The sequence below is a fragment of the Pygocentrus nattereri genome, chromosome 26 (assembly GCF_015220715.1).
Source record: "Pygocentrus nattereri isolate fPygNat1 chromosome 26, fPygNat1.pri, whole genome shotgun sequence".
Taxonomy (NCBI): domain Eukaryota; kingdom Metazoa; phylum Chordata; class Actinopteri; order Characiformes; family Serrasalmidae; genus Pygocentrus; species Pygocentrus nattereri.
In genome coordinates, this window is record NC_051236.1 from 12,660,885 (window position 1) to 12,682,536 (window position 21,652).

Genomic DNA, 21,652 nt, shown 5'->3' on the forward strand with positions numbered 1-21,652 from the left:
TAGATGGGTATATGTAAATATGTTTTTTTTTGTGACATAATAACAAAAACAATTAAATCCAAACAGGCTGTTTTCCACATACAGACTGTATAAGGAGTGAATCGTGTGTTTTGAAACGTTTATACACTACAGTGGACTCTTTCATTTAGAATAAAGTGAGGTTTTCCATGATATGTGCCCTTTAATGGGCCAAGCTCTAAATCCACCAGCCAAAGACAGAACTTTGCTTTTACTATTTGCAAATTGTGGAATCAAAAGTTCTGGAGGAACTTTGCAAATACATTAAGCCTAATTGTCATATTACACAATCCATAGCCAAACATTCAGTGTATCGTATCATAACTCTGATGCAAACAAAAGAGGATTTACATCTTTATCAAGGTTCTAAATGTCAACAGATGAGCTTTAAATATACTGTATAAACAAGACATGCATTTCCTTCTCCACACAGGAGCCGCTGAGTGTGTGTATTATCAGAGGGGTTTTCAAATACATGCTGGGAAAATCTCTTCAGTGAATGTAACAGGTAAATGAGGCATATAATACAACACACTGTACCATCTGCTGTGCTTAAACGCATTTGGTTGTCAAAGTAATACTAATCATACTGTCATCTCTGACCCAGGCTCGTCTTCACTCACTGTTCAAAGAAATGTCTGGAATAATTCTTTGTTTTAAGCCTCTGAGACAACCGGATAGAAGAAGCCTTGGGTCATTTTCACAAAACAGCTTTAAACTGTCAGCAGACATATCTGAGTGTCATAGACATCACGCAGATAAGGATTATTCGTATAATGTAGTAGATCAGCTATGGTTTGCAATATATATACAGCACTGTGCAAAAGTCAAGCATATTATTAAAGAATACATGCAAATAAACAAACACAGTATAAGTTAACTGATATCATGGGAAGTTGCTGATATCATGTGAGACAGTGTGAAGAAGACAGGCTTGGACCCCTGTCATCACATGGATGTGATAAATATCATCGCCAGCACACGTGATTTAATGTAATGAAGTCCTGATTGGGCAATTACCAGGTGTAGGATGATAACTACAAATAATACTGGGCTTCCTTCAGTAGTTGAACAAACATATTGATGTAAGCGGCATCACTACTTACAGTATTAGTGTTATTTGTAGCTATTAGTGTAATTGTCCTGTGCCTAAAGTTTTTATGTACCTGTCCAGCCTTACGTCCAGTGACAACTGGCATAGGCTCCAGCACCCAAGGTGACTTAGAAGGATAAGCGGTTACAGAAAATAGGAGAGTGTGTGTGTGTGTGTGTGTGTGTGTGTGTACACACTATCATTACTACAACAGGGTTAAATTAGAGATAAGTAAGATTCATATATTTTCTCTTAAGTTGGGAAATGTTACTAAAACTATTTAGAATCAGTGAGATTATTCATGTCTACTTTTAATGAAGTAAGCAGATATCATTGCTCATATATGATGTAAAGCTTTAGTCGTATTGTTTCATTGGGACTCAGCGCTGTTTTCTGGTAATAACGCTTTAAATATCGCGTCCAGCGCACTGAATGAAACGTTACTCAACCTTGACTATAGCCGTTGTTTACAGTGGTTCTGGGGTCTCTTTGGGGGGGGGATTAAGGTGTTTGGCTCCCGCGAATCAGCAGCCAGCTTTCCTTTTAGTTTGTGCTGAAGCTGCTGCCGTTCAAGCACAGCGGCGCTTCTTCCTCTCGCCGCTTCCGTCATTTATCGCGCGTCACGAGGCCAAACTGTCAGTAGAAGCAGCGCGAAAGTTGCGTCGGCGGAGCGGCGATGGTCCGAATGGGGCTCCCCGAGTTCTCGTGTTCGCTGCTGTGCGGGAGCTGGGAGCTGGGAGCTGGGAGCTGGGATATGCCTCCGCGTCCTGAGGGTCTGACAGCAGGGCGGTGAAGTGTGATGGTGCTGTGTTAGGCGCGCGCTTGTGAACAGAGGTAGGTTAAGTCGGTTCTGCTACCTGACAGACGGAAATCTGCACCACTGCCACCGACGCTAAAACTTAGGCGGTGTAAACAGCCTAAGGGTGGACTTTCTTACCAAACGCAGGCTGTGTGGCGACATAGGGAGAACGTCTGGTCTGGTCAGTGCTAAAACGCTGGAGTTGCAGTGAAGGGAAGTTGTGAGGAAGAATGCAGCTGCTGTTGGCTGCTTTGTATCGGTGCCCCTCGCCCTCGTGCAGCGGGTGGCGCACCTTGACGGTCGTCGGTAACGAACGAATTCAGGCGTTAAAGCTTCACTTCAGGTTTACTTAAACAAGGGTGCGAACGAGGGGCTGAAATAACCCAAACGTGTGAAGCATTTCCTCCTAGGCTGGCCCGCTCTCAGGGTTAGAGTGTCCGTCCCTGTTCCAGAGTGGGGGAAGAACAGAGAGCTACCAGCTCAAGAGTTCATGGACATCCTTGTCTTTTCTCTAGGTGTCTTTTTGGCTCACGGCAATGGAGAGCCCGTCTTCGGTTGGCAGGAGGCAGGCGTGGGCGACCAGCAGCCGCCGCTGGCTCCCCCTGGCGGACACAGAGCTCCAGAGCGCCAACCCCACAATCACCCCACCGCCCCAAAACCTCTCAATGCAGGACGAGGTCTTCGTGGAGGGTAGGTGGCAAGTTAGTAGGAACGTTAAGACGTTAAGGAGCCCTGCTGGTGACATCCTGTATAAATAAAAATAACTTGGCCACAACTTAGTGAGGTATGGAGCCCTGGTGGTGACATCTCATATGAATAAAAATAATATGTGGCCAAGGCTTAGTAAGGCATGAGAATGAGATCATGCCTTACTAAATTGTTTAGGATCTTGTTCCCACGCCTTAATGAGTTGTGGCCGCGGCATAATTATCTTGTTCCTACACCTTACTAAGTCATGGCCATTTATTTATTTATGTCACCAGCAGATATGGGCTCCGGATCGTCCTAGATTTTGGCCGTCTGTCCAGAAAAAAGTAATTCCATTCCCAGACACACATTTTCCCACATTTCCTCTTAACTTTAAATAGCGTTGGGTGCATATTTCCATTCAGTTAATCCATTTCTCTGCAAAGAATGGGTTTAGGTTTCGCTTTTTGTAGGGGCAGCTATTTCTGAAAGGTGCGCTGCTGGCTAGAGGATTAGTCAGTAGGCATGGTTACTGAAATAGCAGGTTCTGTAGCTGAATTGACACCTTTTATTCACTAAACCTGGACAATAATGTAAATTCAGGCAAATGATTATCGTCTAAAACTTTGTCATGATAAATGGTAAAACTGTGATACCCCCTGTAAGTGATACAAAGTGTGCTTGCCATACAGTTACCGTGTTTGCCAGCTTCTAATGTCATCAATTTGTATTCACAACAATGTTCTACAAAGATGGCATGTAGCACTGTGAACGTTCAGTGCTTCTCCACATTCATTTGGTTGGAAACCAAAGTATTGCCAAGCTGCTACGTTGGCACCTATTCTTCTGGACAAGCCTGCTTATTTTACTCTCTACTGAAGAGTCTCTTTGTTTTATCTGTTTGTTTTATTCCTACCATTTTTTGTCAGGCTGAATATCTGTGTTGCAGTTGTACGCACACGTTTAAGCGCATCGGTCAGATGACTTTTTGTTGAATTTCTAACTGAAAATAAGCTGATCCATCCTCTACAGACAACATACTGCTGTACATTTCAATGCACAATCACTGTTTATTTTTAATGAATTTAACATATTTGAAAAACAAAGCATAAAATGTGGCCTGTGTAAACTCAAATACCAATGTGCACTAAAATTTGAGTGTGTTCTCTGTAGAGGATGCGCTAACTTATTTACACTCAGAAAATCAACACAACTTGAAAACTGTCTGTGGGTTTTTGAACTTTTGCGAATGACTGTGTACTTTTTTTCTTTGTTATACTCTTGTATAGCCCATATTTACATGTGATCTCTGTTGCATACATTTTTGAGCAACACAAAACATAATGTAGTCTAATTGTAAGTGATTTGAATGATTCGAATGATTGTACAGTGGGAATGTTTAAATAAAAACAAAGCAATAAAAAAATTACATGGCACGTGAAGGTCAGCGAAAGAATGAAAGAATGGTCATTTGCATAATAATAGACCTTTTTTTAAATTAAGTATTTGAAAAAAATAATCCAGTCAAATATTTAGATTTAGATTAAAGATCTAGCAGGTCAAGTTTGCTATCCACTTAATTTAGTCCAGAGCTCAGGGCTTAATATTTTTTAGCAACTCAAGCTTTAAAAACACATAATAAAACTTTACCCTTAGGGGTCCACAAATGCACTTGTAATTTTAACATGTAATTTCTATATATAAGTTTTTCTGTCTTTGTGATTATACAGCACAGAAATATGATTCAAACACTGCCTGAGTCTGTATAGTCGCCCTATGATTTCACCTTATCGTGAGATCATGACTCACTTTTGGAGGTATGAGGCTGTGAAGAGGGGTTGAAATATATGTCATCTGCCTCTCACCATGCAAAGTTGGTGGATTTGTTTGTCCATCTACGTTTTATTTAAAACTTACCAATGAACACTCAGGAAATCACTAAGGACTTACAGATCACATCGGAAACCCTTCAGTCTTTATTCAGTTGATATTGCAGACACGTGTGAAGAGGTGTGAAAAAACTTTACAGCTGCTGAAGTTCCTGCAGCAGTTTTGGAAAGTTGCCACGAAGATAACAGAGCATTTTCTGATGAAACATATGCTTATCATGTTATGTGCAAGTGCCTTTAAAGGCAAATTTAATAAGATATACACTCGTTGAGAAAATGCCCTGTATTTTACTGGTAACCAGTGAAGTGACTCAAGTACCAGTCAGGAGCCTTGCAGCTGCATTTTGGACCAGCTGTGGACGTGACAGGCTCACCTGACAGATTCCAAAGTACAGCAAGTTGCGGTAGTCAATTGGAGAGGAAATAAAAACATTGTTTCCAGGTCCTTAAAAGACACCTCAGCATGTTTACACATCAGTATTTTCTCAGTATCTTCACACTGCAGTATCTTCTTCTCTGCCATGTTGGTCGAGCAGCTGTAAACAAACCCATCCGCTATGAAAAATCCTAGCCTGTATCACAGGGAATTTGGGGTACAAGGCCGCTGCTAAGTGATAATAGATGTGGGCTTCACCAAAGCCCATCCTAAGAGTGAACACCCCTTTGAATATAGTGAAAAACTGGAAACGTTACGGCCTTGTATTCATCACAGGAACGTACAAATGAGGACCAGAAGCCCACATACGTGACATTTGGGACAGGGCCAGTGTTGAAGCTTGGGCAACAACTGGTCTAATATAATTGGCAAGTCCTTCCTGATTTGTTGTGTGTTGTAAGAATGCACAGTGTGTCCTCACAACAATAATATTTTCTATGATATACACATTACAAACAGAATACCTGAGATTCAGAAAGCCAGAATATCAGCACTTTACATTTACCCGCTAACAGCAACAGTGACGGCAACAACTTGTGGCATAGAACAGAATCACTCTGAGCCAAACAGCAACAATATTATTAACTGCTTTTTTTATTAATAAACCGCCAAAACCACCAAAAAAGAACAGAGACTGAAAGTTTACTGAAAAAATATTAATTAATTATTCAGTTATTTTCACGCTTTGTGCTTCCTGCACATCCAGACAGAGGCATAGTAAAATAGCATATGTATCGGGCAAAATATGTTATACTGATGGTTCTGACGAGTATTGTGATTGCAATTTAAATTATGATTATTTTCTATAAATTGAGATCCAGGCCTGTCTTTTTGATTTTGGTTTTTGGTTTTGAGGCTTGACCACCGAACATAGCATGCCAGACTGCCTGTTAGTTGTGGTTGTGTTGTCACATTTAAAGTGTCTTTAGTTCAAAGTCACTGAGTTTAATAGATAGATATTTATTTATTTATTCTTTCAATCAGAAAATTCTAGACTCTTCATGATAGGGGTCATTCAAGAGATTACAGAGATCACAAACAAATCATGTGGGTGTTTGCTTGCTTCTGATTGGTCTAACTCATCAACAGGCAGTTCATAAGCTGTGCGTTATCTGGTTACATTTCTCTTGCACTTCCAATAAAAAAAATCAAATTTCAATACGAAAACTATTAATCTGTCAATTCTAATCTTAATCATAGTTAATTACACCTCACATCAGCACTGAAAAATGTACCTCACCCCAGATTGCACATTTGATATGGCCCAAATCTGGAGCACATCTGGCATACCACATGGAATGATGACACAGGAAGAGGTAGTTGCCAGAAGCCAGCTTGTTTACCATATCTTAGACACCTTTAAATCACCACTGCAAGGACTGACCCACCACTCAAAACCATTAGTACCAAAACCAGGTCATTACAACAACTGCCCTGTTGGGTGGGAACATTGCACGGCGCCATGAGGCTCAGGGAGAGGTGGTGTTTTCCACTCTTGGACTACTAGCTGCAGATGGCTATGGTGTTGATGGGATTTGAACTCATGATTTCATGATACAGGAGCAAAAGCTTAGCTAATTGCACTACTCAAGTGCTTCCGTTTACTATCCTACATGTCCAAAACGTTTACTACACTGTGAAAAATATAGTTTCATTTAAAATAAGTGACGTACCTGGCAAGAAATGTAAGTTCAGTCAACCTCAGATCAGTTTTGTTGTTTAATGAATGCACAGTTTAAGCAGCCACAATGAACTAATATTATTAATATAATATTATAACCTGGCATTTCTCTTCATTAAAATGCCACATAAAATGTCACAAATGCTAAAACATTTTCGGGTTGGATTTTTTTTAACAGTGTATGGTGCCATATATGGCCAAGATCTGAAAGTAAATGCTCCCCCACAGTCCCGTTAATCCCTGTTTAAAACATAAATGATTATCGTTTAGCTCATGTCAGCACTGGCAATGTTTGCCAGAAGTGGGCCATGTGGGCCATACAAGCATTTTAATATCACAAAGAGTTTGCCAGTGTCAATGGTATCAGCTCTGCCATATTTCTGCTAGAAGTGGCCTACATCTGACATCCGTGTTCAAGAGTTTTAGTTCCAAACTGTGCTAAGTGGAGGAAACATCAGAGGGACGGTGCTAAACCAGAACTGTCATGTGAATGTTGTTAATCAACATTTTTTGCTGTCACAGTGTAATAGTCAGATGCCAGATAGCACAAGTACCTAGAAATTTTAATCTTGATAGAATGAGACTGCATAGAGTGTATCCTGCAGTATATGGATCTATGACCTCTTGCATAAAACATTTATCTTAAGTATTTATCCCAAGTTAAATGCTTAAGAGATAAATTTGAAGTTATACCTTCATATTTTATCATTGCGAGTGTCACTTAAGATGTTTTATCCAAGTGACCACTGAACTGTATGGACGTATGCCATGATATCACTTCTTTTCTGATACTGAACACTTTTGAAAGTTTCAGTACTGGCCAAAGCAACGACATCTCCCATATTTTATCTTTAAGATCTAATTAGCTATATTTAATTCAAGTGCTTCAACTAAGGTGACTTCACATCTAAGAATCTAAAAGTGTGGTATCATGCAAAAACCAGTCACACACCCTACAACACCACAGGAAGAAGCACACAGCTAAGAACATCACACTACACAGTGTGAGTGTTCAGTGTTTCTGAGAATCCAGGAGCTATAAAACATATCGGCAGATAAGTGGTGGCGTATTTATTGTACCCTAGAATGTTTGTGACCCAGGGTTATTGTGCTAAATAATCAGCATTTTCCTGCATTTATAGGCCTCTGTAAATAAATGTTATATCTCCATATAATGTTAGTCCAGGGAGTCCCAATTTCAGATTTATTCTCAGATAAAAAATATTGTGTGCCAGCACTGGCCCACAATGCCCATATTGTCGTGTCCCCAGATATTTTAGTTTAGATTTGTTACTGGTTCAGATTACATTCAGTTTTTGTTTCCTTCAATATCAGTTCCTTTAATATGTTCCATTTCTGTGCCACGTTTAGTGGCGCGTTTAAACTTAGTAGAAATCAACAACACATTGACTTAACTTATATCATGTCAGGCTCCTTTGCTTAGAGGCAGTTATCATGAATAATGCTGAACAATGAAAAACATTACAGTAGGTTATATAACATCTTAATTACAGAGAGTACTGATAGGTACCAGCACTGCATGTAATTAAGCTGTATCCCATGCAAAAGTGAGCGATACAGCAGAAGCACATCTCTTACAGGTTGTACAGAGAAAAACTATAAAACTTAAAAAGTCAAAGAACTTTGTGTATTTTTTATGAAAAATGAACTTGCTGCTGCTTGTTGAAGTGTTAATTCACAAATATAGTGTGTAGAAATATTTTTTTGAATGGCACACTGTATCAGCTGAGGTTGTGTTCAATCGAGGGATATATAAACCTTTATGGTTCTGTCAAAAAATATGAAAGTGCAGAAGTATGGAAAGGCAGAAGTGTAGAAGTGTCTCAGTGTAGGTTTGAAAGAGTTTAGTACTGACCGTGCCCACAGCATGCTCAGAAAAGCATATTATTACTTAAAGTGACATACTTTATCACAATAACAATACATGTCATTGTATTGCCCACCCCTAATACTATGGATGGCCACAGTAAACATGTCATCCATGCTTTTATCAGAAGGCACAGTGTCAAATTGTTTCCCAATAGTTTGATTAAGCAAAATATTTGCTGGTGTTTGCTATAGGAGCAGTGTGGAGTTTTATACTCTTTGTTTTTTCAAATAGGACATGGCTGCTACTGAGAACAGCTGGCTAATAGTATTATTTGAATTACTCTAATGATTACTCTAATAATAGTCTATTTAAGAAGGATGTGTTGCTGTTTTTCACTTTCAGAAGAAATTAGACATCTCAGGATACAAATGCTGTCAGGGGCTGGGACCCTCAGGGGTCCAAATTTAGCACTTTTTTACAGAACATAAATATTATGGGATGTAAATGTACTATAATCCATTGCCATTCATTTTTAAGCTGCTTTTAACTCATTACTGGCTAGTTTTTTATTTATCTTTTCTGCTTTAAAAAAGTTATGAAAAGACAAATACACCCTTTTGCTCTGGGAAAATTGATGAAGTGCACCTTTAAAACTCATTTAAGGTACACAATTGGATCTTAAAGACCATATTGTCACTTTCAGGGTAAATATGCAAAGTTTGTGACATGAAGAGTAAAATCCAAAATAAAAACAAACCCTTTATGACATTTTCATATGGCTTGACCACTTGACTGAAAAACAATGCATAAGGATTTGCATTTTAAAAATGAAATGCTGAATTCTTGTCAGAATTGTATACAATCCACTTTGAAATGTATTGAAGGCACAGCTGTTGTGTTCCACCGTGCGGTGCTTTAAATGGATTTTCCTCATTGAAATGCAGTCATAACAGTGAAATACGATGTACACATCACTTTTCCATAGGAGATGCGGAATATGTGCCAAAATGAAAAACAAAACCTCTATAGACATGGTTGTCACTTCGCTTCTTTAAACACGTTGGACTCATTTAAATAAAACCAAAACAGGGAAATGCAGTGCAAACATGAGACTGTATTTAAACAGCAACATGCGGAAATCTGGCCAAAATGAAAAGCGAAAGATCCATTACATTCATTTAACATTGTTTGAAGTACTGCATTCATTACATTTCAGTTTAGGGTGTATTTAGTTCTTTTTGCAGGATCTTTTGTTTAATGAGAAGAACAAGGAATGCATCAGACTAGAAATAAAATACAGTTCCACCTTGTTTTTCAGCTAGGAGTCTGCTTTACCCTGGCCCAACCCAACTAAACCTGTTAAGCAGTTGCTCTTCACACCATTACATCATGTTAACTGCAAATTATGGGATTGTAATAACCTGTACCTGATCAGTTTGATTTAAAATTGTGTTGTATGATATACATCCAGTGTAAAGCTATAAGACTACATCTCTGTGTTTGCAGGTTTCCAGGTTGTCATAAGTCCCTGCCAAGTATTATGAAACTTTATTACTGATCCCTGTAGAGTGAATTTAATTTTCTCTAACTGTAAATTTCATTTTGTCCAACTGTCTTCTAATAATAGTGAGATTTGCAGGGGCATGGGGAGATCTCAGCGGAGTAAAATTCTAGAAGGAAACAGATCGGCATTGCTGGGAATGCCAAACATGGCTATTCCAATTCTGGCATAAATTTAAATTTAATTTTCTCGAGAGACATGACAATGATGTATTAGAGGATTTGAATGTACTCTGTATGTCACTGTGGAAAAGTAGTGTCATATGTGCATTTCATTGCTTCGTTTTTCCACAGTAGTTATTGCATTTAAATGTGGCACTAATTGCTCTCCATTATATGTAGAAGATACATATAGAAAATGGGAAATCTCCCTCAACATCCAGTGTTGTACTGGTTGGCTGTAGCTTAAGCACATTAGCTCATCTGAGGCAGCCTCCGTTCTGCTAACTTTATTTATCTGACTCAAAAATATACTGTTACTACTTTTCAATAATAAAACGTGTTTTGAAATGCATTCCTCTGCGTGATGCTACATTTTTTTCTACACCAGTGCTGTTACCTAAAATATACACCACAGCTGTACAGCTATAATACATATTTTTATATTTACTGTTGTTTTATACGTATTCTATTGTCAACTGGATGTCTGTTCATGGTAGTTGATTATCAAAATTACTCAAAATGCTCTAGTTTGTACCTTGGGACAAACATATACCTGCTCTGTACATTTTTTCTGACTGCGTAGACAATATGTTTAAACAGACTATAAGCAGAAAAAGTACAATGGAAAATCTGGTAGGTGCAAAAACAGCAAAAGAGCAAGCACAGTTTTCTATCTAACTCATACATGCACAGATGTACTGAGTGCTAACACTTGAATCTATTTTCCACAGGATGCTCTACAGGAAAGATTGAAACTTGGCTCCAAGGCTGTGGGTAAGTGTGTGTGTGCATGAGCTTGTAGTGGAGAGCAGACAGTCTACGTCAGTAGCAAAGCAAGTACCACACTGTGGTTGAACATAGTGTTTGTCAGTTGCAAGGCAATAAAAAAAACACAAAGGAATGGAAACTGCCAAGACAAGATCCGGATAAAGGTTATGATAAAAATAATAATAAATGCATGCACCTTTGGAGAGGATCAAGAACAGATTCACTGATGGTATCCCCAGGCTTACAGTATAAAACTTCATATTAAAGAGAATAGTTTTGCTCTATTTTTAGAAATGTTCTATTCCCAAACTTCCTTTTGTTTGTGCTGTACAGGCATAGGAGGAAGCAGCAAAAGTGTAGTTGACTTTAGTGGTGCTGTTTGATCTGCCTGTTTTGTCTTGACTTGTTCCTGTGGGTGTTGTGACTGTTTGCCATAGTGGTACTTCTCAGCTGCTCTTCACACTGTTGTGAGAAAGCCTGTTTCTGTGAGATGCTGTTACATTTCTCACACTCTCTAGCATCTTCAGCATTTCCAGCATCTTGCTCAATGCTAGAGAATTGATGCACATAGATTGAAATGCCGGACTAACGGATTCTTATGTGATTGTTACCACTTTCATGAAATGTAATATTGTGATTCATCTGCATTCCGGAGGGGTTTGTGTGCAAGTGTGTATTTTTGTCAGAGCATCTTGCTGCATGCCTGCAGTTCGCCCACGAACCACACTGATTCAGATGTGATAGAAAGTGGCTGCTGTGTTTTCAGACTTGATACATCTCTCTCTCTCTCTCTCTCTCTCTCTCTCTCTCTCTCTCTCTCTCTCTCTCTCTCTCTCTCTCTCTCTCTCTCTCTCTCTCTCTCTCTCTCCCTCTCCCTCTCTCTCTCCCTCTCCCTCTCCCTCTCCCTCTCCCTCTCCCTCTCCCTCTCCCTCTCCCCCTCTCTCCCTCTCTCCCTCTCACCCTCTCCTGCCCCCCGCCCCCCCCCCCCCCCCCCCCCCCTCTCTCTCTCATATGTACATCTTCAGAAATGAGGCCAACCAAGAGAACCCCAGTCACCTCACTGTGGGTAAGTTCAGTTATTTGGTTATAGCATTATCTAGTTTATGACTGTTTGCTATTAACATAAAATGCAATGTTTGCTAAAGTAATGAAATGTATTTAAATATTGTATCTCTGACTGGAAGTACAGACTGTTTTTTTGTGTAAACAGAAACCAAACTAACCTCTACTTTAAGCAACAGCAACAAACAAAATTATAAAAGCACCATTTACTTTTGTGCAAAATAAAAATAATGAAATGCTGTAAATGCACTGTGAAGGCCAGTACATACTAAAAGTGTTGTGAATAAATCACATGAAAATGCTAAATATTCAGCTGCAATTTTTCACAACAAAACTGTACACATAAGATTTTATTTGAGCTGTGAAAAAAAAAGGGAAGAGTCTTTGTGGCATTGTGCAGAATGCTTTCCACTTTGGAAAAGCTAAAATAGAAAGGTATCTTTGGAAAGGAGATGAAGCTCAAAACAAATGGGCCAAATATCTTCAAGTGCAAACATACATTGCTCAATGTTTGTAGGCCAGTTTGAACTGCATTTGTAGATTATGTTCCTGTTGACATTTAAAGAAGTTCTAGTTGCTGGTATGCTGCCAGTTCATCATCTTCATTGTTGTCATGCCAACATCAAAGACAACTGTGAATGATCAGTGAGTTCATGTCACAGATGACAGTTTGCAAAAAAAAAAAACAAACAAACAGGGCAAATAAAATAATGTCACATTTTTGCCAATGGAAAAATCTTGTTTGGTGTCCAAGATGCTCACATGCTCAGTTTAATTTACTGTTATGTGAATAAATTGGACAAATTAATCATGCTTCGTGTGTAAAGACCTTAATGCTGAACAATTACACACAGTATCAGTGAAGCAGTGCTCTTATGAAGCATTAACAGCTAATTGACTCCTAAAGGTGCCCCCTTCTGGAGGATTTGTAAGCTACAAAATATGAGTGATTTCCTCAAGGTACTTCAGTCTAAATTCAGTTAGGATGGACTCAGTAAATACTCACAGTAAAAACACTGTGATTGATTAGATTTGCAATCTAACCATGTTGTATTAATGTTATTGCTGTAAGGATTAATAAATAGTACATTAGTACATTGTGCAGCACTAATGTAATTATATTTCAGTTATAGCAGTGATGAGACAGACTTGTCCTTCGATATACAGCGTTACATAATGGATGTACATAATGTACAAAGTGCATTATATTAACAGATTTTTAGACGTTTTATATTCATAATCAGCTTGTGGTAATGAAAAGTCTGCAAATGAAGTACGGAAGTCCTCTTCTAATATTCAGCTTAACTGCACTTTGCAGAATCTTTGCTGAAGGCTGCTAATAGTTTTGAGGATGACCTGAGCCTCGGGGCTGAAGGTAGGTAAAAAAGCCAATACTATAGCAACTGTTGACTGATTTATATTTGCATGAGCAAGTAAGATGGAAGGTATTTTAGGATGTTTACAAACCGGAAGGCAGTGTCACAGGCAATATATACACATGTAATATATATGACACATGCAAATCTAACATGCAGGCCAGCCTTTTTCCCTTTCAGCCTCCCCTTGAATTCTCTAGGCCAACACCTGCTCTGTGGCATTTTTCAACTAGTCTTAACTTGTTGGCCGCCTGCTGTAGCTGATCAGTTCGTTGGCAACAATGGCCTGATTGTGACATCAAAAGCAAAATCTCTTCCTTGAGTAACATCCTTGTACTTGTCAGTGAGCCTCCGTCAGTGACTGTGTGATAGCAATGATTATACACAAAGCAACAGCCTGTGACTGGATACGCGCCATCTCCCACTCTCATTCAGGACTTAGCAACACGTAACAACACACCTAGACCAGATAGGAATCAGGCAGGCTAAACAAATACCTGCCCAAGCAGATGGACACAGGGGCAGAGTCTCATAGAATGCGCTCACACTAATGTGAATGAATGAATTAAGCTTTTGCAAGTTAAAGATTTCTAAAAGACCAGTCAGTGTTTTGATGGAGACCTTGCTTTGTTTTGAAATTTGAAATCATTGGTACTTTTCAAATATGCACAGAAAAATACCTGCAACACTCATGATGTTCATCAAAGTATCGTCTGTGGTATTAAGATCATGTATATGATGATTTAATGGTTAGTAGTACATATTAAAACCAACAAGGAACTCTCAAGGCATTCAAGGCCTTCAGAAAAGGCTTAATGAGTTCATTGTAATGATTTCATTGTAATTTAATAGAATAGTCATGCTTGTTGTATTAAACCTCTGAATGTATATGTGTGTGTGTATGATAAATCACCTATATATATATATATATATATATATATATATATATATATATATATATATATATATATATATATATATATGATGTCTTTTACAAGCTTCAGAATGGCAAAAAATATGTAAATAGCTGTTATATTAGTGCTAACATGCCACTAAAACTCTACAGGGACATTAGCAGAAATTAGTATTATTGTAAAGGTGTTTTCCCTCATTTTTGACCAGGTTTTGACATGTAAGGTCAAAACTGAAGGCCATGGTTCACAACTAATTAAGATTCTTTTGGCCTGTAGGTGGTTTAAACACCTGGAAGGTTTGAGTGCTGATGTCACAACAATGGCATGAAATATGTGGCCTTTGGCATTATTCCCAAGCACTGTTACAAATATATAACATGTTTTATATTGTTTTCCTCAGAATAAACCTAAATAGTCTTTAATATGTAAAGTTATTGCAAGCTAACAAAAGAAACAACAAAAAAAGAAATACTCATGTGTATTGAAACATTTTGAAAAGCTGACCCAGACCCAGCATAAGTGCAGACAGTGACCTGTAATGACTTTCAGTAAATGATGTAAATTTGAGCAGAATTGAACAAATTGCGATACATCCTGCCATTGTTTTGTAGCTACAGCACTAGATGTTGGATCACATCATGAAGAGTTTGGGTAAGAAATTTCCTTCCTGTTGAAATCTTTCCTTTAAGGGCTGAGGGAGTTCATTTACAGAGATATTCATAACATTTGGCTCCTGTCCCTGCAGGCACTGCCCACTACTCCTGCCTCCTCCTAAATCACGTAAAGACTTCCACACAAGGTTATAAAACACTCCTCATCTCTGCTGCTTTCACTAGTCGTTATATGTTTTTTTTAGTCTCAGTCATTTATTGCAGTCTTTCTATACCATGTGTTTGTTTATCAGCAGCACTCCTCAGCAACGGCTCAGCTTACCAATGTGTAATATGGGTCACAGCATGGCGTCCAGTGCTTTTTCATCCACCACCAGTAAAACTGCTTCCAGGTAAGGTAGCTCAAAATCAACAGGGCTTGCATAAACCCTCTTAAATATTACCTCAAGTTAATTACATAAGGCATATCCTTATATAAGCTAAGGGATGCGTTTCACTAAGGATTACTCAAGGATTATACACCAATCAGGCATAACATTATGACCACCTCCTTGTTTCTATGCTCATTGTCCATTTTATCAGCTCCACTTACTATATAGTGTATAGTAAGTGTTTGTAGTTCTATAATTACAGACTGTAGTCCATCTGTTTCTCTGATACTTTGTTAGCCCCCTTTTACCCTGTTCTTCAGTAGTCAGGACTCCAATGGACCCTCACAGAGCAGGTGCTGTTTGGGTGGTGGATCATTCTCAGCACTGCAGTAACACTGACGTGGTGGTGGTGGTGAGTTAGTGTGTGTTGTGCTGGTACAAGTGGATCAGACACAGCAGTACTGCTGGAGTTTTTAAACACTGTGTCCACTCACTGTCCACTCTATTAAACACTACTACCTTGTCAGTCCACCTTGTAGACGTAAAGTCAGAGACGACAGCTCATCTGCTGCTGCACAGTTTGTGTTGGTCATCCTCTAGTCCTTCATCAGTGGTCACAGGACGCTGTTGGCTGGATATTTTTGGTTACTATTCTCAGTCCAGCAGTAGCACTGAGGTGTTTAAAACTATGCAGAGAAACAGAGGGACTACAGTCTGTAATTGTAGAACTACAAAGTGCACCTATATAATAAGTGGGGCTGATAAATTGGACAATGAGTGTAGAAACAAGGAGGTGGTCATAATGTTATGCCTGATTGGTGTACTTAAGTGTTTTACATCACCATGTGTAATATACCATGTGTAAACATATCTTTTTCCATTAATCTACATTGAAAGTAAGCAACGTTTTTTTTACCTCTCCTCCTACTTGTTTTTCTTTGCACAGTGACAATACGCGTAACGATTTTAGCCTTATCCACTTACATATTTCACTTTAAGGGTCCACATCATGGAAAACCAATTTTTTCCTCATCTTTTTGAGATGAAAGCCTATAATGTAGTAAGAAAATATTTTTAAAGTTTCAAAACATGTCATTCACTCCTCAGCCAATGTGGACAATAAGCTGGAAGAGAGTCTCTATTAAATTAATTGTTTTTGTGATGTCAATATGACAATATATAGCTGCCTACAGTAGTTTGGCCCCACCCATTCACACTGAAGTTTAAGGGGTGTTTCAACCCCAAATAGCTTTTGTGAATGAGGCCCAACACAGGGCAACAAATCAGACTATAGGTTATTTACATATATCAGTCTTAAAGACACAGTAACAAAAACAAACATTCTAAGGGATGAATAAATGTTGAAAAATGGTTATATACACATGACTTATGACTGATTCGTACATATAGCCACACAAAAGTTATGAGTAGATTTCAGGGAGGAAAATGCCAGCAATATATAGTATATACTTATAAATATTTTATGCATCTCATTTAAAATATAGGGATACAAAAACGTAAGGCACATAGAGTGGTTAAAGCAGCCACTTGGCCTAATATCCCTTTTGCAAGAAAAGGCCTTAACTTAATACCTTTGCTATTGTCTCATCTTTTTGATTTTGTTTTCAATACTGCAAAGCAATTCCAGGCACTCTCATGCATTGTCCATGTCTCTCTACCTCACACTCATGCTAGTGTGTCTGAGGTGCTGCAGATGTGTGCGGAGGACGCAGAGGAGACACTGTATCATTTGGGGTTTGGTTGCGAGGAGCCTCAGGTCACTGCTCGCATCCCGGCCCGTTTCTTCACTTTTCCCTCGAAGCTCAGAGGTATCAACTTCCGCCTGTTCCTCGAGTCTCAGCTCCGCCGCATACGCGAGGAGGACCCCAGCCTTTCACTCGCAAGTAAGAACAGCATCGATGTTAATTTAATTGATATATATTTGCAAAGGCTAGGACTGTTGCCTTATCATTGCACTGTGTCCACATTAAACATGTAAATCATATAAGTTATTGTAAGTGTGCATCTCTAGTGTAACGCGCCATGTGCTGTGGTAACCATGTGCGTCACATAATACTGAATATTCTGAAAACTTTACAGCTATATTGCAAACTGAGGAGCAGTAAATGTAATATGTTTATTTGTAATAAGGAACAAAAGAATAAGGAATATGTGTACAATTTCTTTAGTCCTTGGGCCTATATTTTCATATACCTTTTTGGTCTGCTCTGTGCAGGTCGTTTCCGTCAGGTGGAGGTGTTGACAGCCATGGCCAATGCGTTCTACTCCCTCTATTCCCACGTGTCGCGGACACCGCTTCAGAAACTGGCTCCACCTGAATTCAGTTTCTCCTCACCCACTGTGGAGAGGAGCATTGGACAGCGCTTCTTCGGCAACATCCGCAGCGAGCCGCGATCTCCTGTGGAGCGCCTTAAAGATACGGTCTCCAAGATGTGCTTATACACAGGTTCTCGTGGTTCAGACTCTGCCTCTCCTAATAGTTCTCCACGCAAGAGGAACAGCCTGCCAGATGTGGTTGGAATGGTACTGGGGACTGCAAAGAATGAAGGCGGCAGTGACCACCCTAGAAGAGCATGGCTCCAGGATGTGGCAGATAACATGGCCCAGAGAGCAGGAGATAAAAATACGTTACAGTCCGCAGAAGTGAAGACTGCTGAGAAAGTGACCAATCCGCACAAAGAGAGAATACAACGTTGGTCACAGTCTGGGCAGAGAGATGGTCCTAGAGCAAAGGCCAGCTTGTTTAAGCCTGTGTGTGTATCTGCATCTCTGGAATCTACACAAACTGAAGACTCAAGTAGTGGTACAGTCGTAAATGAAGGTTCCACCTGTTCCACTTTGCTTTCTGCCACCTTGAACAAACCTATTGATAATAAGCCAACAGTTACCATTATTACCTATGATGTCATTAGCCCTCAAGTAGTGGAGTACGTGCATCAGGCACCATATCGTTGTCCACAAATGGACAATAGGGCAACAGTGGCCTCACCTCCTGATGTTCGGATTCACAGAGAATCCTCATGTACTAGAACACTTGAACCCAAAGACAAGCCAGCTGTTACAGATGCACGACCACGGGTTTGCTTCTCAACTAAGGATGAGAACCTGGTCCAGGGACCTTCAGAGGTTCCACAAGATGACCCTGTGCCCCTCTGTCCCAGAACTTCACGAAGGTCACCATGCAGGATCATGGTCACCGGATGGGATGGTGACACCACCACCCTCAAAAGAGAACCATCTGAGGACTTTGTATCTCCCCTGTGCTCTGGTAGCACCCCTCATCTGACTTCATTAGGCAACCAGAGGTACCTGAGCCCCATCAAACCCTCAACCAGCCAGATGAAGCAGGCCAACTCCTTTGAGCTGGAGGAGGTTTGTAGCTAATGTTTATTTTCTCTCAGAACATACATTTCACTATGGTTTATTCATCAGTGAAGAAGAGGTAACCCAGAGTTACAGATGTTCCCTGTAGATTGTTCTTTCAGAGAATCCTTGAATCTTCTTGACTGTTGCATAATGCATCTTCCCTCTTCAGCCCTCACCACTTCCCTCTGCTGAACAGCCATGACTCATGCAATGCACGGTTTTCCATCCCTATATTTTCTATACACATTTTGACATCGGAAAAAAGGGCAAACACGGAGTAATAATCACCAAAATTTGCAGTAGGTTGTATGCTTGCTTGTGGTGGTTAGTGTTTTGCAGATAAAAACAAATGTGATCAATTATGATAAAACTATTTATTTGAAATAATTTGCAGATCAAATTTATATGACTGATCACATCTTTCCATTTTTCACAGGCTGTAGCTACAAAACATATTTAGTGAGCTGCCAGGTACCAGTTAATTGCTGAATAAATTAAAGCATACTTTTATCTTATCATAGAACATGACAGTGATATGACGGTACACAAGCAAACATAAGGTCACGTGGGTGTAGCTGATTATTAGATATTTCCTGAGCTAATATTTAGCCAGTGTGTTCTGTCTCTCTGCACCACACCCACAAAAGTAAAAAGAGCAGCAGAGTAGCTGTTCAGGATTAGTTTTGTTTGTAAACTCCATATTTTTTTAGAAGTGTTTTAATGACTGTGACAGTGTTTTATTCTTTTATGATGGAGAGACAGCTATAATTGTATAAATGCTTTTTTTTTCCGATTTCCAGTTATTTGACAGATGGATGGAAACCTGGCTAGAGAGGGGGATGCAGAATATATAATTTCCTAATAATTTCTACTTTTACTGGCTTTTTACGATAGTAATATCATTAGAGACAACAATTGCACTGTGAGTGGTTTAAAAGGAAACTACTAAGATTTCAGCATAATTAATAATTAAATGAAATGGTGAAAAGGGCCCCATCCAGAGTGGTTTGATGTGAAATGCTTCGTCCTGGAAAACCTTACCCAGTTAGAACTGTTCACAGTGGTGGTGATGGGAACCAGACGTCTGAGACATCTAATGCCTAAATGCCATCTAATGCTACATCACACAGTTATTACAAAAAAATGCATTTGAATACATTGTCTGATTTGGGAGATATTATTTTGTGATAGAGTAGTTCACTGGTCATATTGCATAGTAAATAAAATGGCTATATTTGTGTTGTAGACATTGTGACCTGGTTTCCATCACAACCACAGTAAAGAAATTTTCTTTAAAATGCACCATTTCACGTCAAACCATTGTAGTTCCCTCCAAATTATTACATTATAGACGTTTCACATTTATTCCTCTTTAGTAAATAAGGATATTCATGTTCCATCCATCCATCCATCAATTCATTTTCTAAGCCGCTTCTCCGTCAGGGTTGCGGGGGGGGGGGGGGGATGCTGGAGCCTATCCCAGCAACAAAATAATAATTCAAGTGCATCTTTAACGACACATTGATTCACCAAAGCATATCACAAGTTGTGCTTGTATTTAGTCAGTTTTTCATGCAGCCCATGTAGTTTCCACAGAGCCTACAAGGCAAATTAGGGAAACTGTATCTGCGATGGTGAACACATCAGGAGCCTTAATGTGACAGTGTTACTGAAATGCTTGCCGGTGTGCTGGCTTTATCTGAGTGTTGAATAACCATTAGCAACATGTTGCTTCCATAGGTGCAGAGTGCGGGGGAGGAAGAGAACCTATCAGCAGAGCAATGCGGTGCACATACACTATCTGTTACAGCAGCAACTCAACAGAAATGTGAGTCATACCAGTTACCCTCTTTCTCACGCCCCCACACAAATAACTTTGTAAAGTACAGATTTAAGACTAGTTCTGTTTTTTATATGCAAATGTAATGAACCCAGATAAGCAAAAACAGCTTTCGTTCCGCATGCTCAGTAAATAGTTCACCTTTTTTTTCACACAGGATTTACAGTAATCAGTTTGGCAGAAATATTCTGGCTGGTTGACAATGAGCAGTTTAAAAAAAATTGTTAAGCAGAAGTGTTAACCCCATAGTAAGAGCACATCCTATACTGTCAGTGTTAGCACTCACCCACCGTCAACGAATTCAATATTACAGGAAGTTATGAGGAAACCCCTGAAGTAAACACATTGCATTCTCAGAAAGCTGCTTAGCAATGAAAGGGGAAAAAAAAAAAAAAACATAAATTAGACTGATTTCTGTGTATTCATTTACTGTTTCAGGTTCGCCCTTGCGAGGGGACAGTTTCCAGTCAGACAGCAGTGGCTATGCTGAAGAGGACATGCAGCATTCTCTCGCTGTCCACAACAGAGAGATCAGCTAAAGACAGAACTCTGCTGTCACCCTTCTGTGTGTGCACCCTTACCTATCTGCTCATCTGGGGTTTAGCTTGTCTACAGAGAGTAAAACTTCTCATATGTGACAGAACAAAAGGCCACAACAACTGCGGTGTCATTTAAAGTTACTTTGTCTGTAGGGCTTTGATTTTTCTGTGTGGCAAAATAAGCCATAACATACTTAACAATGGAGCCAAAAGTTGACCCAGGAAATCTGTGTAATCAAATTCCTTTCCGTTTATTTGAGTGAACGTGATTAGCTCTTGGCTCCAAGCTACTTGAATGTATTCCAATAACTCTGTACTGTATGTTGACATGACTTTGCCTGCCTTTGACCTTGTGCTACTTGCTTTGCACTTTGTGGGTCTGAGCTACTGCAAATGTTTTAAATATTTATTTGTGGTTTAATAAATAATTTATTTGGAAATCATTGCTAATATCAGTTGCTGAATAGTAAGTAGCACATCAATGCTTTTTGTGGTGGTTTTAAAAAAAAAAGTGTTTTGTTTTGGATATTTCAACATTTAATAACATTATTGTTTTTGGGACTGTATATTACAAACATGAGCATGAAAACACTCTTCTTATCAAATTAAAACACATTCTAAGCTCTAT

The 21,652-nt window shown here is 39.2% G+C and overlaps 1 protein-coding gene across 2 annotated transcripts; it reads left to right on the plus strand.

Moving 5' to 3' along the window:
- Positions 1-1,678: 1,678 nt before the first annotated feature.
- On the plus strand, positions 1,679-21,464 carry tespa1 (thymocyte expressed, positive selection associated 1). 2 transcript variants are annotated; one of them, XM_017697811.2, is made up of 12 exons: positions 1,679-1,945; positions 2,426-2,600; positions 10,888-10,930; positions 11,950-11,990; positions 13,305-13,361; positions 14,888-14,927; positions 15,022-15,075; positions 15,181-15,279; positions 16,954-17,162; positions 17,495-18,651; positions 20,386-20,473; positions 20,924-21,464. In XM_017697811.2, the coding sequence occupies exons 2-12, from the start codon at positions 2,447-2,449 to the stop codon at positions 21,022-21,024; spliced, it is 2,043 nt and encodes a 680-aa protein (XP_017553300.1). In that variant the 5' UTR covers positions 1,679-1,945; positions 2,426-2,446; the 3' UTR covers positions 21,025-21,464. The 2 variants fall into 2 exon arrangements, with proteins under 2 accessions (XP_017553300.1, XP_017553301.1); XM_017697812.2 differs by having other exon boundaries at positions 1,680-1,945; positions 15,184-15,279.
- The last annotated feature ends 188 nt before the right edge of the window (positions 21,465-21,652 follow it).

Coding starts and splice junctions, on each gene's coding strand:
- tespa1 (XM_017697811.2), top strand. CDS start 2,447: ATGGAGAGCCCGTCTTCGGTTGGCAGGAGGCAGGCGTGGGCGACCAGC. Junction 2,601..10,887: donor GGACGAGGTCTTCGTGGAGG/GTAGGTGGCAAG, acceptor TATTTTCCACAG/GATGCTCTACAGGAAAGATT. Junction 15,076..15,180: donor CGTAAAGACTTCCACACAAG/GTTATAAAACAC, acceptor TTTGTTTATCAG/CAGCACTCCTCAGCAACGGC.